Raw genomic sequence first — 20,032 nt, forward strand, 5'->3', positions numbered from 1 at the left:
ATTCAGTCACTACTACGTTGAGTGACACAATCTGAAAATTAACCGAGGATAAACTAGTTAAAGTTGTTTAACGGTCCAAGCAGTGTTTTTTCTTCATCATTAATGGCTGAAGACTCATGAACAGTATTTATTCCAAAGTGTTATCCAAAGTTGGACAATCAAAGTTATTTCTTAACCCTGGAAAAATGGTAAACTCAAGGTCCACTTACTAGCTTTGCCTAGGGCTCTCAACTGCATCTTAGTCTTCCTCAGCGGATGCAGATTGTGCTGGTTGTCATGGCAATAGCTCATTTGTCATTCTTAGGCCATGTCATGACAGCTGAGGAAACTCCATCCGCTGAGGAAGACTGTTTAATGTGGGTGAGAGCTCTGGACAAAGCTGGAACGTGGACCTTGAGTTAAGATTTGTTTTCGCAAATGTATTTATATAAATTATAGTCAAGCCACATTTATCAGAGAATCTAATTTGGAAATCAGCAAAATGTGGATGGTAATTCTGCTGGAAATGTTGACCTTTTTACGATTAGTGTTGGATTAAAAATTTGTCCCTAATTAAAGGAAACAAAAAGGAGAGGATTTACGCAACTGGACTCTGAAAGCTCCTGTGCTAATATTATAGCTCAGCGACGCACACGCTTTACAAAAACAGCAGCGCGACACCCTGCGAGGAAAAAGAAAAACCTTGAAGGGCAACGACCTGTAATATTTACCTACGGTGACTCCTCACTCGCAGCTACAGAGGGCCCCGCACACCCCAGGGCAGAGGCCGATGTTTTTGTTGCTTCTGATGCAGAACAGATGAGAATGACTTTTCGGGGGAAATTTTTTGGGTGCTGCTGGGGATTGGAACGCCCTGCAATCAGTAGCTTCGTGTCCACTCACAATATTTAAACAATGATATGGCTTTAAAATATAGATGAAAAAAGTGTGTTTGTGTTTATGTGTGGGTGCTTCACAGAAATTTGTCTACATTACTCAAGTATCCCGGTGGAGTACACACAGCTTTGTTGTTAAATAACCACCGTGAGGACAGACGCTCTTTGTTTGAGAAGAGGGTGGGGTGTGTCTCTACAATGTAAACCCTTCAAAGAGAACATCGGTCTATTAGCAGTGTTTCTGATTAGGGCTGTTGAACAAAAGCAATCAAGACTGGTGTGGTCTCCTTGAGAATATGCATCAGTGTCAGTTGCTCCGGGCCTGGTGGTGACTGGCGTGTTCATCAAGTGTCCTGTTTACAATAAGCTGAGAAGCCCACATGTAAAGTCAGCAGATGATTTCAAGTTGCTCTGAAGGGGCTTTTAGTCATCCAGTAGATCATCGAAACTATCATAAAAGCTGCTGTAGTCATCATGATGTGGCCACATCTTTTTTTCCTTACACAGATGATATCCAAGCTGATCTAAAAAGCTTTATCAGCTTTTGAACTGAGTTGTCTCTTGGATAATGAGATGTTCCTCGGCAGGAGCCTTTATGTGATGTCTGCTCTTTGTGGACATGATTCATATTTGGCTGGATTTTAAGTTTGGGATTTGGTGCCACCATGAGGGCATATCAGGCATAGAAAGGACAGAAAATGCTTTGTGTTCAGTATTAAGTGATAGCGTTAAAGAAGGGATGGGAGGCGGTAGACTAAATGTGTGCTGCACTTCCGATGGATCTAAAACGTTCTGATAAGTTCAGTAGGTGAAATGCATTAATTTCCTATTTGTTTTGTTCAGGGTTAGCAGAGGAAGTGTCTGCACTAGCGGATGAATGTATTCGCATGAGACCTTTCCAAAGTTTGTGTGAGTCTTAATATGAGTCAACAGGTATGTCTGCACAATAATGACTGACTAAGGAATAACATCCTCTGATTCCAGTAACCGGTCGCTCTATGGCCAAACACATCCACGTGCGGTTGCTGACTAACTCAGAGATAAAAAACCTTCTCTGTCACTTTCTACTATCATGACATTTATCAGAAAAATATGTACTTACCTCCTCTGTGCTCGACACTGCTAACTCTGCATTTTCCATAGCAGCAATGAATGGTCACACACACGACTCGGTGTGTGAGTGCGGTTTCCATTGAATATCGTATTTTCACTAATTTTTTTCCCCCAAGTGTTAATTTGGATAAGGACTGTTACAAATGGACACGATTTCCTGTGATTTTACACCAAGTGGGAATTTGATTGGTGTGTTTATTCTGCATGAATATGCAATAAAATTCCTCCACATGTGCATAAAAACAAAAAAGCACATAGGACTGAGCACAGAAACTAAAAAGCTGCTATGAATTATGGTCCTTGAGTTGAAGTTAAAGTGGTGGAGTTTTGGGTAAAATAAATTATTTTAAACAAAGGCCTCTGTGGAGGCAACTCATCTCTACAGCACATGCGTTGATAACCTGATGAAAAATGCAGCTGTTTTCATAGCATGTCTCTTTTTTTTTCCTCTTACCATCCTGTTGGAGGGATGAATTTCAGCAGTTACAGAAGAAAAACATGCTTTTCTCTGTTTTTTGAGGTAAATATTAACTTTTCTCATCATATACACAATAAATATTGTGATTTAAATTTAATTCCAAAGGGCGTCCCTCGGAGAAGGAGTGTAAAAGGAGAGTAATTGCCTTTGTTTGGCCATTTCTTTTAAAAATGAATGTTTTAATATCAATAACCCTTTTTTTTCCCACACTTGATCACCTCTCAAGTAGTATATTGCTATCTCCCTTCTCATATGTAACACAGATGTACAGTGACTAGTAAAAGAGTAATTAAATACACTCAATCCAGTAGATCGAGATTTAGTTCACAATAAAAGTGATTGATTGTCATAATTACAAGAAATTGATGGTAACTGGCCAGTCAGGAGTGGGAGTTTGATGGCTGTAGTCTATAATTTGGGTGGACAGCACTGCACACACACACATCTGCAGTAGGAGCAGCTGTGGCGAATTATGTTACATGTGATTACACTGTTTGCATGTCCGCAAGCTGTAAAACATGTTTTGTTGTATTTAAGTTATTTAGGATAGAAAAGAAGAAGCGACTGCACAAAACGCCGCACCATGTTCACTGGGGCAGGTAGTGTGTCAGACTGGCATCAAAAAAACACGCCGACAGCTGGAAAACTCATTCTGCACACTTCCATTAGTAAAATGTTCCCATATGGAATTTCACACCCCTTCCAAAAAAGTCCATGAGTTTCTCTTGGCTCCGCCGTTCTCTCGGTTCCGCATCTATTCATTAATAAAACGTTCACTCTTTCCCTCGCTTTCACTTTCCACCTCAGACTCCGACTGACTGCAGAAGCTGTTTGAAACTCCTCAGCCTGTCGGTGTTTGTAGGACACCATCCGGAACTGTTAACATTGTTCAGAGGCAGTGGTTCATTCATAGCTTGCATACTTGAGCGCAAGTATATGATGTATGTGCGTGTTGTTATGGCCAAAACATTCACTGTTCCTGTCACACAGAGGCTGAGCGCTGCAGTGATGATGCCCAGGTGCATGTGAGGGACTTGAGTCACTTTGGCTTGAACTGCATCATCCAGAAATATATCCTCGCGGACACACGACAGCGGCTATTTATCTGTGATTATTGATTTTAACCCCGTTAACTTCTGTGAAACCATTTTTAACCGACATGTTTGCCATGCGATCCATATTGTTACTGGGTCAGAGGTATGTGAATGCACCGTATGTACCGGCCGTCCTTTTATTCAAACACGTCCAGTTCGCTTCTCATTCATTTTGACAACCAAATCTTCCGGTTGAAATGAAAATAAAATAACTCGAATTTGCTTGGCATATGGAAAACAAACACACAAACAAAAAAACAAAAAAAACACATTAAATAATTTTTTTTCATTTAAAAATAATAGTAAGTTCTCTCAGTCAGTCTGAGTGTCTGTTTCTGTGTGTGGCAACAATGAAAACAGTTGGATCTTTAGGAAGATGCTGGATTCACTGAGGGAAAGATAGTAGTCACCTTTTTCCTCCCTGGGTTTGCCTCAGACTAAAACGTACCCACAGAGGGCACGTTGTGCTTGCGCCACAGCCCTGACGCCTGGAAGTTGGAAAACTGATTTTATATATGACTACAGTATTTGCATACCCCCGCTACGCTGGCTGTTCCATTGTGTCAAGCTACTGTATGTTAATGACAGGCTGACTGGGTGTTGGGACGAGGCGTTTGCATGTTTGCTCCCAGACAATAGGTATTCTCTTTTTTTTTTTTTTCCCCACACAATTAATTCTCCGTCAACTGTGAGGGGGACACGCTTCTCTGTTACAACATGCACCCAGGTCTTTTCCAGAAACATGCAAATACACCAGAAGGCCAGAGTTCCTATGGCGCGTAATAAAGTAAACCAAAAAAAATCGTTTGTAGGCCAATTAAAAACCTCTGAGTACACTTCAGACTAACCTTAGATAAATAAAACAACTAAGTTGCTAAATATTTCTACCACCCCTGACAATTAAATTATTCGTAATTGCATACATTTACATCGTTTTTTGTTGTTTTGTTTTTTTACATTTTTTTTTTACAGTATAAGAAACCTTGCTATATTGCCACGCGGGTAAATTATTTTCTCTTTAAAACTACGCGTGCTGCTCCTGTTGCATTCTCACCGTGAGTAAAAAGGTTCAGTGCAGGTCATTTTGCTCCAGGCAGGTGATCAAAAGCGAACCTACCATTGGCATCCGCCGGGGGCACGATTTCTTTGACTCGTGGAGTTTGCATCCGACCCCTCGGATTCGCAGAGGTCACGAGCACTAGCGTTTCTCGGGGCACAAATCAAAGAACGTTCCCGGCTCACACTTACCTTTGTTACTGTGCACCCGTCGGCGGCCCGCTGATACCCGCACACATCGGCTGCGGGATGCTCCCAAAGACGGGTCGCAGCCGCCTAAAGGAAGGAGCAAGAGCTCCCACTTCGCGCCCATTTCCGGGTACAATTCTGAGGCGCGATGGACTCAGACGGTCTACAGCAGATCAGGGAACAGACTTTCTTCGCCGGTTGCTGAAGGACTTTGTTGCATCTCTTAGAAGCCACTTACATACGCGTGCAAGCACGATGCATTTTTAGTGCAGCAGCTGGTTTGCGTCTCCCATCACTTGGCGCCACTGAGCACGCTGGAGTTTATCCCGGGTGTGATGTTCCCCTGTTTGACCACCAGCCTGCTCTGCAATGTGTAGGCCACGAGAAGCATTTTCAACATCTGCGGGCCTTCAAATTGGCCTCAACTTTGCGCCCACCTGTGGCCCCTCACACACACACACACACACACACACACACACACACACAAAACCATGCATACATACTGTACACACAGAGCCCCTCATTAGTTTCTGTGGGAGTGAATTCATGAAGCTGTGTATTCATTGTTCCCGTCCGAGCCGAAAATTGGAGCCATGTTACTGCCTGCCCTGCATTTTCAATGTGAAGTTGGCCTTATCCATACGTGGCTGTGCAACTTAAATGTGTGTCTATGGGTGGCAGGCCAAATCAGTTTGACCCGTTACAATGGCTACACAGTGCTGATGTATACATTTTCGTGTCCCCTATTCAATTTGAGTTGGTCAAGTTAGTCAATTAAGCCACTGAGACAAAAAAAAAATTGTCATTAAGAAGAGTTTGGCCGGGTTGTTTATTAATCTCAGCTTTATCATAAAAGTAACATAAAAAAATAAATAAAAACGACTAGAAATGAGTCGTTGTCGACAGCTGCTTGGGGATGGTGCAGGTTAGCGCAGGTCTCGCCACGGCCGTTTTGTTTTTTTTTGTTGTTGTTTTTTGCTTTGGCAAGGAGTGACGCATCCGCTCGCCGCTAGACGTTCTTTGCGTCGGCGCGCGCCTGCAAAATGAATCCCGCGGTGTCGTCAGTTCCGCGCAGCGTTCCTCCCGGCTCCGGTGGTAAAAGAGGACGGAGGATTATTTACGGGGAGTCGCGGGGCAAACGCGGCGAGAACAGCACTGCACCTTGCTATGTCGTTGAAACATTCCTAGACGAGAACGCTGCAGTGTCTCCCGCGGGCGGTCTTTGTTTTTTTTTTTTCCGCCCCCTTGGACTGACACACGACACACCAGCCTCCCCTAAGCCGCGCACGAACGGGGATGCACTGGCGTTAGCCTGCCATTAGCTTGCTCGTTAGCTCCCCGACCAGCTCCGTTTTTTTTTTTTATAACGACGGCACCGAGCACACGGGTAAGTCGAGCCGTTTGTAAACGACCACATTGCTTTTTGTCTGGGTTTGACGTTGTCCACTTCCGCCTGCTGCTCCAGCGGCCGTCCTTGCACAGTCAGCTAACTTGTTTACCGTTTTTAACCAGCCTCTTCCGAACAGCTGCATGTGTGAACTGGAATCAGGCCTTTTCCCTCTTGCAAGCAAATTTATTTCCAGACCGAAAAAAAAACGCTTCAGTGTATTGCACAGAAAAAGCGGTTATGATCTGTCATTTGTATTTTGTTTTTAAAATTATTTCTCTATTACGGCCTGAACAAACCGTCACCGTGCCCCGGACAGATGGAACCCACCGGAGGCCAAGCTAGCGTTACCTGCCGTAGGGAGAATAATAGTACACCTGTTCTGGTTCACCTGTAGGGGCTCCCGGCCGCGTTCGGTGTGATTTGTAAGCCTCGCACCGAAAAAGTAAACTGTGACTCATAATATTATGACAACAATAAACAGCAATAAAGTACATTGTCTCTGATGTAGCACATTTTATGCTGCTAAATGCCATTCCGCGTTGTTTTAGCATGGCCTAAGTGACTTGAGTGGGAGACGAGAACACACTGCAGTGGATCGAGGTGTACTCACCGAGGACTACATACTGTAGCTAGGTCGGGGCCTATCTCGGATGTAGATGTTCTGCCAGGCAGCAAATTTTTGTTGATCACTCTATGGAAGACCTATAGTCTCCCATCAAATAGCTTTGCTCGGTGTTTCGGGGTGGGTGGGGGGGGGGTCTGTAGATGTAGAGTGTCAGCTCGATAAGCAGACGTTTCTTTGGATTTCCAGTATATGGCACTACATCAGTTTGGATTAACATGAACAAATAACATGAAGAAGCTGCCATGCTTTTTTTTTTTTTTTCCGACACAGTAAGCTGATGCAGTAAGCCGTCTTAAAAGAGTGCTTTTGTGTTGAGTGTTGTTGCGCAGGAGAAGCACATCTATAGGGTGATGGCTAAAGTCAACGGAGACGTGTCACTCTTCAGTGGAAATGGGCACTGGGCATGGCCAAGTGTGCATTTATAATGGAAGAGCCGACCTAGGTGAGGTCAGAGCAAATGTAAACAAGCCTTACTCATACCCCCCTTCAAGCAACATCTGTGATATTGGTGCCAGCAAGTGACCTGAACTGACATAAACCCTGCCATGTGGTGGCAAGTTTACAAGGGCACCAAGCTGTTTTTTTTTTAATAATTCATATTTTTGGCTTTGCTTACTTATTTAAACACTCATTTACAATACACACATTATTACAGGTATGTTGCATATAAGTTATATCCTGTTTATTCTGCATTGCACAATGGCCTTAACGTCCTATAAAGTATTTCAAGGACATGTGATATTTCACATCAAATAGGGTTAAAAGAATAACGTGGACTCCGAACTTGGCAGGTGTATTGCTGAGCACCCAGGGAAGTCGACTGTGACGTTGTTTTGGTGCTTTGACTTAAACTCACACGGTCTACAACAGATCAGGGAAACAAACTTTCTTAACCAGTTGCCGAAGTTCTTTGACTCATCTTTTAGCAGCCACTTGCATACGCTTGCAAGCATTTTACATGTTTAGAGTAGCAGCTGATTGTTCTCTATCTGTAATTATTTGATTTAAAATCAACATACATTACCCGCTTCTGTATTTTCCAGGCCTTTTCTGATGGCCCAAAGAACAAAAATGCAAATCACATAAAGAACTTACCTGCTGTATTATTGGCTCTTGTCTATCTATTTTTACAGAGAGCTTCTTTACATGGTTGAGTTTCTTTCAGGTGTGATGTTTACCTGTTAAACCGCAACCCTGCTCTGCAATCTGGAAACCATGATAAGAATCTCCCACATTTGAAGGCCTTCACATTAATTTTGCTCCATCATCTGTGGCCTGGTCACACATACTGTATACACCAACCCCTCATTAGTTTTTTTTGGGAGGGAATTCATTAAGCTGTGAATTCATTATTCCCATCCAAGTCAAAAATAGGAGCTATGTTACTGCTTGCCCTGCATTTTTGTAAATGTTATTATGTATATGTGGTTGCACAACTTGAATGTGTGATTATGTGTAGCAGGCCCAATTATGCTGACCTATTAGAATGACTAGACGATGTTGATGTAAACATTTTGCTATCTGTTGGTCTAGCTGGGGTTGTTAGGGGTGGATGCTGCTAATATATGGTCCTTCAGTTGAGTAGATAGAGTAGAGTGGCCACTTCAGTAAGACAGCTCATTGTAGTGTGCGGCTCCTGTGCATGGGGCTTTCATAGGTGTGGTTTTTTTTTTTTTATGACGAGTGGTAGCCTTGCTCTTTGAAAACCACCTCGTTGCTTGTTTGTGGCAATTATATACCCATCTGCCTAATGATGTGGCTGTTTTGACCATGCTCTTTGGTCTCTTCTCTTCAAAGCAGCATTAAAGCCTCACTGTTTGCCATCTCTCTCTCTCCCCCCACCTTTTCTCTCAGAAATTGTGCATTATGACAGACAGCATTATGAGTAAAGCTGCCACAATGGAGATTCCTATCAACAGTAATGGTGACACAGGGACACTACCAGAAGACGACAGCCTTGAACAGGTGGGTCAAAGCTAATTATCAGTTGATAGGATGCTGAGTGTAACATTGCAAGACCACCCTGGTTAGTTGTTATTTACCTATTTAAAGTTATTACACAAGGAAACAAATCTGCCAAAAAGTTTGCTTACCCACTTGCGAACCGGGGCCCACCAGAAAAATTTGTGCACACAAAGCCAAACTGCAGGAAACACAACAGAGTACAGAGAATAAAGAGTTGTATACATTTACTTATCAGTAACTTATCTTATTTTTTACTAATTTACAGAAAAACTTATACTGCTGGACCATTGTTGGCCTTTTCACATCACTTTCATAAAAGTGTTCTTACAGTAGCAATGATGTGATTTATTTATTTATTTATTTTTTAAGTCTGAAAAAATGTTTAAGTTAAGTTAGTTTTGTTTAGGTATTAAGTATATATGAATTTTGAGGTTTTGTTTTAGTGCAAGTTTAAGTTTAAGATTTATTCTGAAATCTTTGACTTTCAGTTCTTTCATCAGGAACCCAAATACTTTTTCTGTGCCTTTTTACTTGAGCTCCCTGAAGGCTATACAGTATCATTCAATTGAGAGCACATGAAGGAAACCAAACCTACATATGTAAACAGCTGATGTCACTACGTGGCATTGTGCTGTTGGTTTATCACATGGTGACTGATAAATGTACGCCTTTTGTTGTTTGAAGTTGACGTAAACGTTATGGGTATTGTTCTCAGCTATCATGAGATTAGCTATATGAGCTGGTTCTTTTCATATCATTCACCCCCTAGTACCACCCTGTTGTAAAATGTAGAGCACAATTTAGGATTCGTTCTTAGTAAATAAAGTTCTCAGTCATGAGCTCTGGCTGTCACTTACTGTTTTTGTCTCACTTTGCCTTAATGTACCTGTATAACTGAGCAAAGTGATCATTCTGAAGCTGTATTCTAGTCTCTTGCTGGGAACTTAAATATTTTTCTTTGCCTTGATTTAACTGTTATTGTATTATGCACTGCCTGTCATACACTGCCAAAAGGCCCTGTGTTCCTTAGCTTGCTTAGATACAACTGTGGAAAGAGATCCTCCTGGGAAATCAGGTGGTGGAGTCCAGATGTCTCCTTGGGAACCAGTTGTTCCCATTAACAGCTCATGTGGCCTCATGTTCGGGGTTCCAGATACATCTCTGGTGTATTTGGTTAACCTGAACACTAGGTGCCAAACTGAAATGCTAAACTCTCAGATATAGTTGTTCCTCGCCAGTGGGGAAATGTTTATTTACAGAAGAATAAACTCTTGTGGACCTTTTTTAAAAAAAAAAAAAAAAAAAAGACGCAATGCTCCAGGTTTGAGCACGAACATTCTGTCTCCAGCCTTTTCAGGAGGGTCTCAGTCAGAGTTGGCTAAAATGAAATAATAGTGGAGTTGCAAAGTAAGTAAATTGGAACAGGTTGTTCATTTTCCTGCATCCCAGGGCACACCTTGTTAGACAAACCTTGTTAGACAAACCTTGTTAGACAAACCTTGTTAGACAAACAGACCTAAGATCCTGGTGGAAGCACTGGCATTTAATTGTGTTATTTGCTCAACAAACTGTGTGTGGCTCCACTCATTTAGTAAAACCCTACCTTCTCACCAAGCTTGCATAGAGAAGCAAGTATTCAACCATTTGGTGTGGCTACTTCAGTTTAATGTGTTTAGCTTCACTCTTTAGCGCTGGATATTAACCAGTTGTCATAGCAACTCCGCAATTAATGCGAAACTGGCTGGGCTTTGCCGTTGGGTGAAAGCCCTCTGAAGGCAGATTGATATCTGCTGTACAGCATTTGGTTTTGAGCTGCAGCAGTTTGTATTGCTCATGCACACAGAGACGAAGACTGACAGTTTGAGGAAGAGCAGGAATCTGGTTTCAGATGCTGTAGCATTGCGCTTGTGTCAGAACATGGATGGTGACTGGCAGCTTGGCAGTGACAGATAGGCCCGACCGCCAGCAGCATACTGGCAGAAGCATCAGATGCATCACAGTGGATCACTGGTGTCTATTAAGAAATTCAACAGCATTTTAAGATGGTTACACTAATTAACACAATTTCTCCTAGGTGATTACTTGTGCAGCTAATTTGGAGATGTCCCAATTGTGTTGTTACAATTGCGAAGCGTCTCAGTTGTTTTTGAAAAATGTGTGTTTTGTGGCATTTTTGTGATATAGACTGTGATCCAGCCTTTATCTTATCATGCAATAGCATTCCGTGTTTGGTACAAGCTCTATTCGAAAACAGGCAAGACATTTCCAAAAGCCTACCAAACCTCCCTGTTATATGACAACCAGATTGTTTTATGATGACTTAAAGTTGCTGTAGTCTCCTTCAGCTTAAGGGAACAGGCACTGTGTCAACAAAGTGTCCAGGTAGGGATCAGTGTCTGCCACATTGGACGGATGCCACAACACAAGGCAGATCTCTAAAAGAAGGGATAGACAGACTGAATGAAGGAGAAAAATAGTTAAATAATAGTTAAACAGGTTTTTCCTTCTTCTTAACATGTTTTGTGGTTGTTGGTTCTGTGTCTGTGTGGTTAAACTATCCGTCTCTCCATGACGTTAAATGTTGAAAACTATCACTGTAGGCTGCAGAGACTGGCACTGTTGCTATGATGAGGGCCAGTTGGCCACTCCTGAAATGGCCCGATTTAAAATGGTAAAATAGAGAGTTCTCTGTCCTGCTAATCAAAGTGTGCTACCTGGAGGTCGGGCACACAAATTTTGTGTTTGTGTGGATGTTGTGTATGTGTAGACATTTCTTGTTTTTTTTTTTTTTTGTTTTTTTTTGGTTTGTTTTTTTTCCCCCCACTTTAATGTTAATGTCTTAAAATGTCTTGTAAATGAATTTATTAATTTTTACAGTGTTGAATTAGAATCAGTGTTTTCTTTGTCCAGACAGTGATGGAATAATATCATGGCAATGCTGCGGTAACACATGAGACATGGAAAATGGTAACACACCAAGTAAAACATTTTCACCCAGTGGCCTCGATGATCCACTGGAAACTTTGACATATGCCAGCTTAATGCTGAATCCTGACCTGACCTGCTGTGATATCAGTCATCACTGCTCTCCATCTTACATCCCTGCTGTCCGTGGACATTACAATAATTTTTCTGGGATTTCTTTTACATCGTTCTATCTTGTTTCATGATTTCAGTCATGGATTTTTCTTTTTGTCTCCTTTTTTATTTGTTTCTCTTTTTTTGTTGTTGTTCTTGTTGTTTGTACCCCCCCCTTCCTCCCTACCCCCCCCCTTCCTCCTCCATCTCTGTGCAGGCTGCAAAGCTGCAGTGGAGCTTAGATGAGAAGGTAGGGAGCTCCAGAGGCACCAGGGTGAGCAGGCCATTTGTGCATTTGTGTGTCTGTGTTTATGTTGGTTAGTAGCACTGCTCAGTGGTTTGACTTTATGCGGCATTAAATTGCCTCGCCTCACTACGTTGGTTTCTTTCACAAAATATCTTATATTTCATTTTCTTGGCAAACCACTGTGCAGCTTGAATTGTGCTGCTTGTTAACTTGACTCCTACTAACTGGCTGGAAGGAGTTTCTCAAACTAGACATGTTTTGAGAACACAAGTCATTTTGAGGGATCTAACAAAATAGCTGACAGCTAACCGTTAGAACTCAACAAAAATAGGTGTTTCCATTTGATTATTAGATTCAAAAACCATCTAGTGTGTGTTGTCTTGAGTGAACTAATATAGCCCAGATTCTGTGTACGTGTTGACTTGGGTAATGTGTGAATGTGATCCCCAAATTTTTTTAGTGGGTGTTGGTAGACAAAACGAAACATTGTGGCATACTAATAATCACCAGGTCATACTAATGCTGATGTGATTCTTTTTTTTCTCGTTTTGTTTCGATGCGTCAGTTGTTATTTCAGTTATAAGAAGATATTCATTTGTTTTATTTCCGTCTTTGAATGCTGTTTGACCCCTAACGGCACAAATCACAGCAGCTATATTTTTACCTCCTTTTGGTAGTATCAAACATACTCTTTGTGTTTGTTTACAGCAAGGAAATTGCTGCCTCCCTTCTAGAGCATTCTTCAGTAGTTTCCTTGTCACAATCTCACTGTAGAGTCTAAGCCCAAGATTTCAGGAAATGTCCTATATACTACGCTCCCTTCTCATTTTCTGATGGACGATACGGGTCTTTGCCCATAGTTGAGTTACAGTGTAGTGTTTGTAACAAATAGAATAAGACTCTCGCTCACTGCACAGGCACGAATAACATTTGAACCTGTTTGTTGCAGTAACCAAGGCTCACATGTGTTTTGCCAAAGTGAGAAATCTGTTCAGGCCAGATATTCCTTTTCTATAAATCCCTCATGGAGGTTTTTTTTTTTTTCTTCTCTAGCTGATAGACAAGCAGAAAGGCAGACAAAAGAAAACAGTGAGTTTAATTCAAGTAAACACACAAGATGGATCATGTGGCTCGTCACACCATACCCCTCATGATCCAGAGCTACACTGGTGACTATATTTGAAGGGGAAAGTAGTTTGCTTGAGCATTTCCTGCCGCATAGATCATTGAAGTCGCTGCTCGGGTTAGACTCTAAGTCGATCACAGCTGTGGTATGTAAGTCTTCTTGCTTGCTCTCAACAGGATCATGGCAGGGTGTTAGCTCAAACCCTTAGGTTAATTATTGACTGTGCACTGTAGTGGTGTGTTTTCTGTCTCTCACACACTTCAAAGTTTTCCCCCTTTGGCTTCCAGATAAGTAGTTGAAGTTAGACGCTGCCTAAAGATTGTGTGTACTGACCAACCTTCCTAACTTAGTAGTGTTTGTCCCCCTCTAGTGAATAAGCCTTTAACTTGCATTGTCTACACTGTCTGAATGTAACACTCAAGTCATAATTGCCTGTTTACATATCCCTACCCCAACCCACCCAAAACCCTTCCCTTTGTTCTGCTTTTTTTATTTTTATTTCGCCGTTCAAACTTTGCAGGACCTACAGCAGGTGATGGTATCGGGTCCCAATCTAAATGAGACTAGCATTGTATCGGGGGGGTATGGAGGAACAGCAGAGGGTATCATCCCCACCAGCTCAATCAAAGGTAGAGTCCTACTTCACTCTTTGTCTCTCTCACTCATTTCTGACATCCTCTTAGTCTCTTCTCAGCCAAACTGTCTCTCTCCTGTTTTTTGCGACTTCTTCTGTCGACTCTGTGCTCCAGATCTGACTTCAGAGTCTTTCTGTGAGTTTATTCAGAGAGTGACATGTAGTGTTTAATTTCTCAGACCTCCTATCAGTCTTTCCATGAGATCATGCTGCAATTAATTTGTGGTACGTCCGGTGAAGTACCAAAGTGTTCTAACAGTGATATGTTGACTGGATTTAAACCTGAACTTCATGTCAAAAAAAGATGAATTAAAAAAAAAAAAAAAAAAAAAAAAGTTAACTGCAGTTAACTACTTGAAAACCAACTTTTTCTGCAAGTCAGCAAGATATCGGCAGGGGGTTGTGGGGACCAGTCAAATAATGTGCAAAGCACACATTCCTCATAGATTACTTTTGTGCACGCACTTAGCAATCATCGCAACCAAAGATAAAATGATTGCGGCCATGATAACTTTTCAGAGTTAAAAAATTCCTGTCTCATAGCATTAGAAACAACTATGCACTGTTTTGCAGTCAGATGAGTCGTCAAACTCATTGACCTATCGCATAAACTGGCCTTCCCTTTAATAGTCTCACTGATACTGGAAACAGCTCTCCCCCACCAGCGCGGCCTCTTGCATTGTTTTAACGGTCTGGAGCTGTTACCCCTGCGTTCAGCCATCTCAAATTTTTCAGATATACTGTAACACTGTAACTGTACAGTAACAGTACTAAAGGACAAGTTCAACATCAAGCGTGTCATTGTTCCTAAATGTCAGGCAATGGTTTGAAACCATATCAAGTCAAAGTTTCCATCGGTACATGACGTAAAACACAGTTACACCCCACTTACTGTCATAATGTTTCTTCTCGCCAATACATAGTGTGATACTCTAGGTATGCTGAGGGATTAATGTAAGTTTCTAATTCGAGGCATTGACCTCACCAATTTAGCTGTACGCGCAGTCTCAGAGGGACTTAATAATGCTATCTTCCCTCTTATTTGATGATAATCTTTGTCCCACTCTCTCTCTCTCTCTCTCTCTCTCAGGCCCTGCTGTACGCTACAATGCAGAGTTTAACAAAAGGATCCCAGTTACAGGATTAGGTGGTTCCTTAGACCTAATTATTATTAATAATGGAGAGCTTATTTCCAAAATGTGATAGGATCATTTTTAGCGATGCTGGCTGTTGTATAGAATCTAGAATATCCAGTCTGTAAAAACTGTTTGGTAAACAAGAACTTTTTCTGTTAACTACAATACACGATGTGACTAATGGATATTTCTCACGTGATGGCCATCTCATTTTGGAAAGACGTTCTTTACACAGTGTGCGTCTTTTTCAAATAGCTGGGAATCAGCTTCTCTGTCCCTTTTCATCAAATTATTTCTTTTTCAGGGGAAAGAAGTGAAGTATATTTATTTCTGCCTGCAGCTACTTTCCTTGGACATAGTATGGCTTTTCTCTGTCACAGCCTTTAATTGACTTATCATTCAACTGTTTCCTGGTTGGTTTCTTTTGCAGTTATAAACACATCCTTTAATGGGTCTACACTTCTGTTTTTCACAGAGTATCTCAATAAGCTAATCTCTAAACTTCCCTGTAGCAAAAGAGAACCAGCCTTCACATGTATTTGCATTGAAACCTTGAATATCAATGGCAAAAGTAAGATAATATTGCGAGAACTTTAGTAAACTTTTTAGAAGACCCCATTTCTTTCATGTTAATCGTTTTTTATTTATTATTAAGTAATAAAAGGCTGATCCATTTAGTACTTCTGCAATTCAGACTGCCCCCATCTTCACCACTCATTTGTCTGCATTGTTCACTGATTGTCAGGCACTAAATGTTTTCTTTTCATCTTTTTACTTGTCTATCTTTGTCCTCCACCATCTTTTCACTATGCCCTCCTACATGTTCCTCATCCTCCTTTTCTCCCTTTTGTCGTCTTACTTTTCTGCATCTCCCTGCTCTTCCATTTTTGGCATGCTTGTTCAACCTCAATAATTACCTCATGTTTAAAATCCTAAATATCCAACTATTGTTCTAAATCCTGATCCTAAAAAAAAAAAAAAAATTCCTTTAATTTGGGGGGGAAAAAAATAAAACAATTTAAATCCCACTCCCCCACCCTACCCTGATTCACACTCGCCGTGAACCATTCCTTCATCCATACCCTCCTCTGCATCCACCCATCCACTGTCACAGACCTGCGTATGAAGGCCAGGCGAAGTAGCCTTCCCCCAAGCAGTTCTGCCATCTGCCATATAGCAGGCCAATCGCATGAATACCAAGGTACTGGAGAGGAAAACGAGGGGGAACTTAAATGCTTGAAGATTCAACAGGCTCTACATCGATTAACCAGATCGCCATTTTAGCAGTGACCCAAAATATCCCTGCAGTTTATAGTATTTCCACCTTTTATCACAGCTCAATAAAAAGAATTTGGTGTCTATAATATTAAGGTTGCTTTCCCCAGTATTTCCAATATTTTCTGCCGGTTTAATGCCCTGTATATTCCTGCTACTCACTCGTTAATTCTATTTCACTCCTATGCATGTTTTACAGTGGTTCAAGGGTTAGTGGTGATGGATATGGTTTCCAAAATAGCAGACAGATTTCAGCCACCCTTAGTCCTGTCTTTACTGAATGCAGCAGAGTTTTAATGCACTTGAAGTAGTTCAGGATTCTCTCTATTAGGTCTATTCTTTGCTGGGGTTAATCTTGATGTCTACCTGAGTGTGTTTGTTTGCTCTCGTTTTTTGTTAACCATATTCTTGTGTTTCTGCGTCTGGGTCTTATCCCTCAGGTCCCAACATGCACCACAGCAGCAGCAGCTCGTCAATGACGGCAGAAGAAATAACCCGCGGCGTGGCTGTGGAAAAACTAGAAACAATGAAGAAGTGGGGTCTCAATACTTACAAGGTATCTATACTGTTGACTAACAAGTAAAACTTTGAATAGATGATAGCTCTATGATAAAGAGCTACTTGTTGATTTTTGTTTTTATTTTTTTGTGTGCCTGAGGATCTTCTGGATCAAATCACTTTCTTTGCTGTGTCTCTCACCCAGATCCCCTCCTCCCTGTGTCTGATAAAGTCACAGAAATGACTTTGTGCTGCTGATGTGTCTGTGTGTGTCTTCTTCATTGTGTCAGTGTACAAAGCAAATGATCTCAGAGCGTTTTGGTCGGGGTTCCCGGACCGTGGACCTGGAGCTGGAGGCCCAGATTGAGGTGCTGAGAGACACTAAAAGGAAATACGAGAATGTGCTGAGATTGGCCAGAGCATTGACCAACCACTTCTATAACATGGTGCAGACACAGCACGCGCTGGGCGACACCTTTGCTGACCTCAGTCAGAAATCTCCAGAGCTACGGGTGAGGCCTAAAAATTTATGTAGTTTATATGTCACCTGTCTTAACGCGAAGCAGCATAAAAGTTGAATAACACTAGGTGAGGAGGCTATATTAGTGAGCTACGTTAATGCCAGTTAGGTTCATGTAGACAACATTTAAAAGCTTTAATATCATTTGTGTTCTACTGTGTGCATTAACGCCTTGTTTTTTCTATACAGGATGAGTTTGGCTACAATGCAGAGACTCAGAAGCTGCTGTGTAAGAACGGGGAGACTCTACTTGGTGCCATTAACTTCTTTGTGTCCAGCATCAACACACTAGTCAATAAAACCATGGAGGACACCTTGATGACAATCAAGATGTATGAAAATGCCAGGTAAGGACATACAGTAAATTAGTTAAATTAGTAAATTATTAATTTAATAGTCTGGATTAGCGATAAGATTTAGACAAAGCATGAGCGCAGAAATGTTGATATTTTACCGTCATTGACAATGTAAAAAAAAAAAAAAATATATATATATATATATATATATATATATATATATATATATATATATATATATATGAGATAGTGTGAAAGGAGTTGCTCAAAATGTTGAGGCTACAGAGAATTATCACCTAAATATGTAGCTTCTCTCAGTTTGACAGAGTTTTATAGTGAGTTTCAGCTAGTTGAGTAGCTATCTAATCCACGACTTTACTGTTTTGGTTTACTGTCACTGCTCCCCTAGCATCATTTTCAGCTGTTTTTAAGCTACCTACCACTACCTGCTAAGCGCCGAACATCAGACAGACACAGGTAGAGACTAGCTGGTGAACATAGTGTAGCGTATAGCGGCTAAAGAGCCACATATGTCCCTCAGACCAAGAGACGGACTAGAAAGAGAGTGAATATTGGACACCAGAAGTGGATTCCAAATGAATGATAATGTTGCTCCTTAACTGCTGGATGTGTAAATAAGCAATTGCTAACAAGTTCACAGCATCAACTTAAAAGGTGATGATGTCAATGTTGTGTTCACAACTTGTTTCTGCTTCCCCCCAGTGGCTAAAGAAAATCAGTTATTGCACATTTTAAAATGATTTTAAAGTCTTTTTCAATCAGAATTAATGAGAATAAATTATATAAACATAAAACCTCTCAAACAAATATATGGACTAAGTTTTTAAGTATGCTAAGTATATATATATTTTTATTTATTTATTTTTTTTAAATATAAGGACCATACAAATAGGGTTTAGTGTTTTTTCTCATTATGACACTGAAAATCATCATTAGGTCTGGATCTTTTGAATTGTACTCTCTTTTTCTTAAACTCTGTGTTGTCTTCCCTGCTTTTCTTAATAGACTGGAGTTTGATGCCTACCGGTCAGACCTGGAGGAACTGAGCATGGGTCCAAGGGATGCTGTAGCCATGGCCCGTATAGATGCTGCTCAGCAGCAGTACCAAGTGCATAAGGAAAAGTATGAACGCCTCCGCTCAGACGTCACTATTAAACTCAAGTTCCTGGAGGAGAATAAGGTTAGTTTGCGGGGCAGGTCTGCAACATCGTCATCAGCCTTCAAAGTGAAAAAAGGTCTACATCCAGGTTGACTCAAAGTATTTTCTTTGTGATGAAATACACACAAACTAAACTCCTAAACTCCCTTGTGTCTGTCTCTTAGGTGAAGGTGATGCATAAGCAGCTCCTGCTCTTTCATAATGCCATCTCAGCGTACTTTGCTGGCAACCAGCAGCAGCTGGAGCAAACGCTGAAGCAGTTCAACATAAAGTTGAGGCCTCCAGGGGCCGACAAGCCCTCTTGGCTTGAGGAGCAATGAGAGGGCCCGCTGGACCTCCTGCAGCCTCCTTCTTGACCACCTCCACCTGTTACCTGTTAAAACCCCCAACTTACAGAGGACCACTACAGAGGGAAACGCATACAGCTAATTGGGTGGATAAAGATATGAGATGAGCGTGTGGCTGGATGATTGGACAGATGAAGGAGGATTGGACAGATGAATTGCAGGGTATCATTGATGAATTGGCTGAATGCAGCAGCAAACGGCGTGGCCAGTTTTATGAACAGTCAGGGGGCTATTAGTGCCTCTCTTCCCAACTTCCTTTTTTTTTTTTTTTTTTCCACTCTAACCTTCTCCCTGTGCTTTGTTCCCAGAGAAACTGTTTCTCTCTCCTTTCCCTCTCTCCCATTTAACTTGACCCCCTTCTGTCTCCACACTATTTTCCTGTGCGCGCTTGTGTTAGTCATTTTTATGGCCATTATTGTACTCCTCAAGTGCTCCCAGTGCTCTGACATAAACTTCAACCCCCCAACCATCTTAGTAAGAGAGACAGATGAATAAAAGAAAGACGGTAAAAACCATTAAAACGCATTCAGATGTAACGAAACACGACATAAAATCTCTTCCAAACCTTATCACTCTCCTAGTGTGCCTCCTTATATATGAGCTAATGTACTAAGTTCAGAAAAAAAAAATTCAAACTACATATGAAGGGGGGTGGTACGGTACACTGGAAAGGAATGTGCAGATGTTTAAAATCAATGTACATTTCAAATTAAGTACTGTTTCACTTTTGAAATAAATATTATGATTGTTTGTAGCTTATAAAAAAGACAATGCTGTGTTTAGTGTTTGGTTAATTTGACTCATCTCTTTATTTTCTAATTAATTTAGTGCTAGTCAGCTGTACGCCTTATACTTCAGAGTAAAGGACAGTATACTGTTAGGGCAATGTGTTCTGGTGTTTAGACTGCAA

The 20,032-nt window shown here is 41.3% G+C and overlaps 1 protein-coding gene across 8 annotated transcripts; it reads left to right on the top strand.

Annotated features, from left to right (window-relative positions):
- Positions 1-5,868: 5,868 nt before the first annotated feature.
- Positions 5,869-19,900, top strand: arfip2b (ADP-ribosylation factor interacting protein 2b). Of its 8 annotated transcripts, none has more exons than XM_040150310.1 (11): positions 5,869-6,192; positions 8,675-8,785; positions 12,081-12,137; positions 13,164-13,199; positions 13,757-13,865; positions 14,961-15,017; positions 16,722-16,837; positions 17,070-17,291; positions 17,489-17,646; positions 18,622-18,796; positions 18,940-19,900. In XM_040150310.1, exons 2-11 carry the CDS (start codon positions 8,687-8,689, stop codon positions 19,093-19,095), a joined length of 1,185 nt encoding a protein of 394 aa, XP_040006244.1. In that variant the 5' UTR covers positions 5,869-6,192; positions 8,675-8,686; the 3' UTR covers positions 19,096-19,900. The 8 variants fall into 8 exon arrangements, with proteins under 8 accessions (XP_040006244.1, XP_040006245.1, XP_040006247.1 ...); XM_040150311.1 differs by having other exon boundaries at positions 12,081-12,113; XM_040150313.1 differs by lacking the exon at positions 14,961-15,017.
- Positions 19,901-20,032: the final 132 nt, after the last annotated feature.

Source organism: Xiphias gladius, chromosome 17, assembly GCF_016859285.1.
Source record: "Xiphias gladius isolate SHS-SW01 ecotype Sanya breed wild chromosome 17, ASM1685928v1, whole genome shotgun sequence".
Lineage (NCBI taxonomy): Eukaryota > Metazoa > Chordata > Actinopteri > Istiophoriformes > Xiphiidae > Xiphias > Xiphias gladius.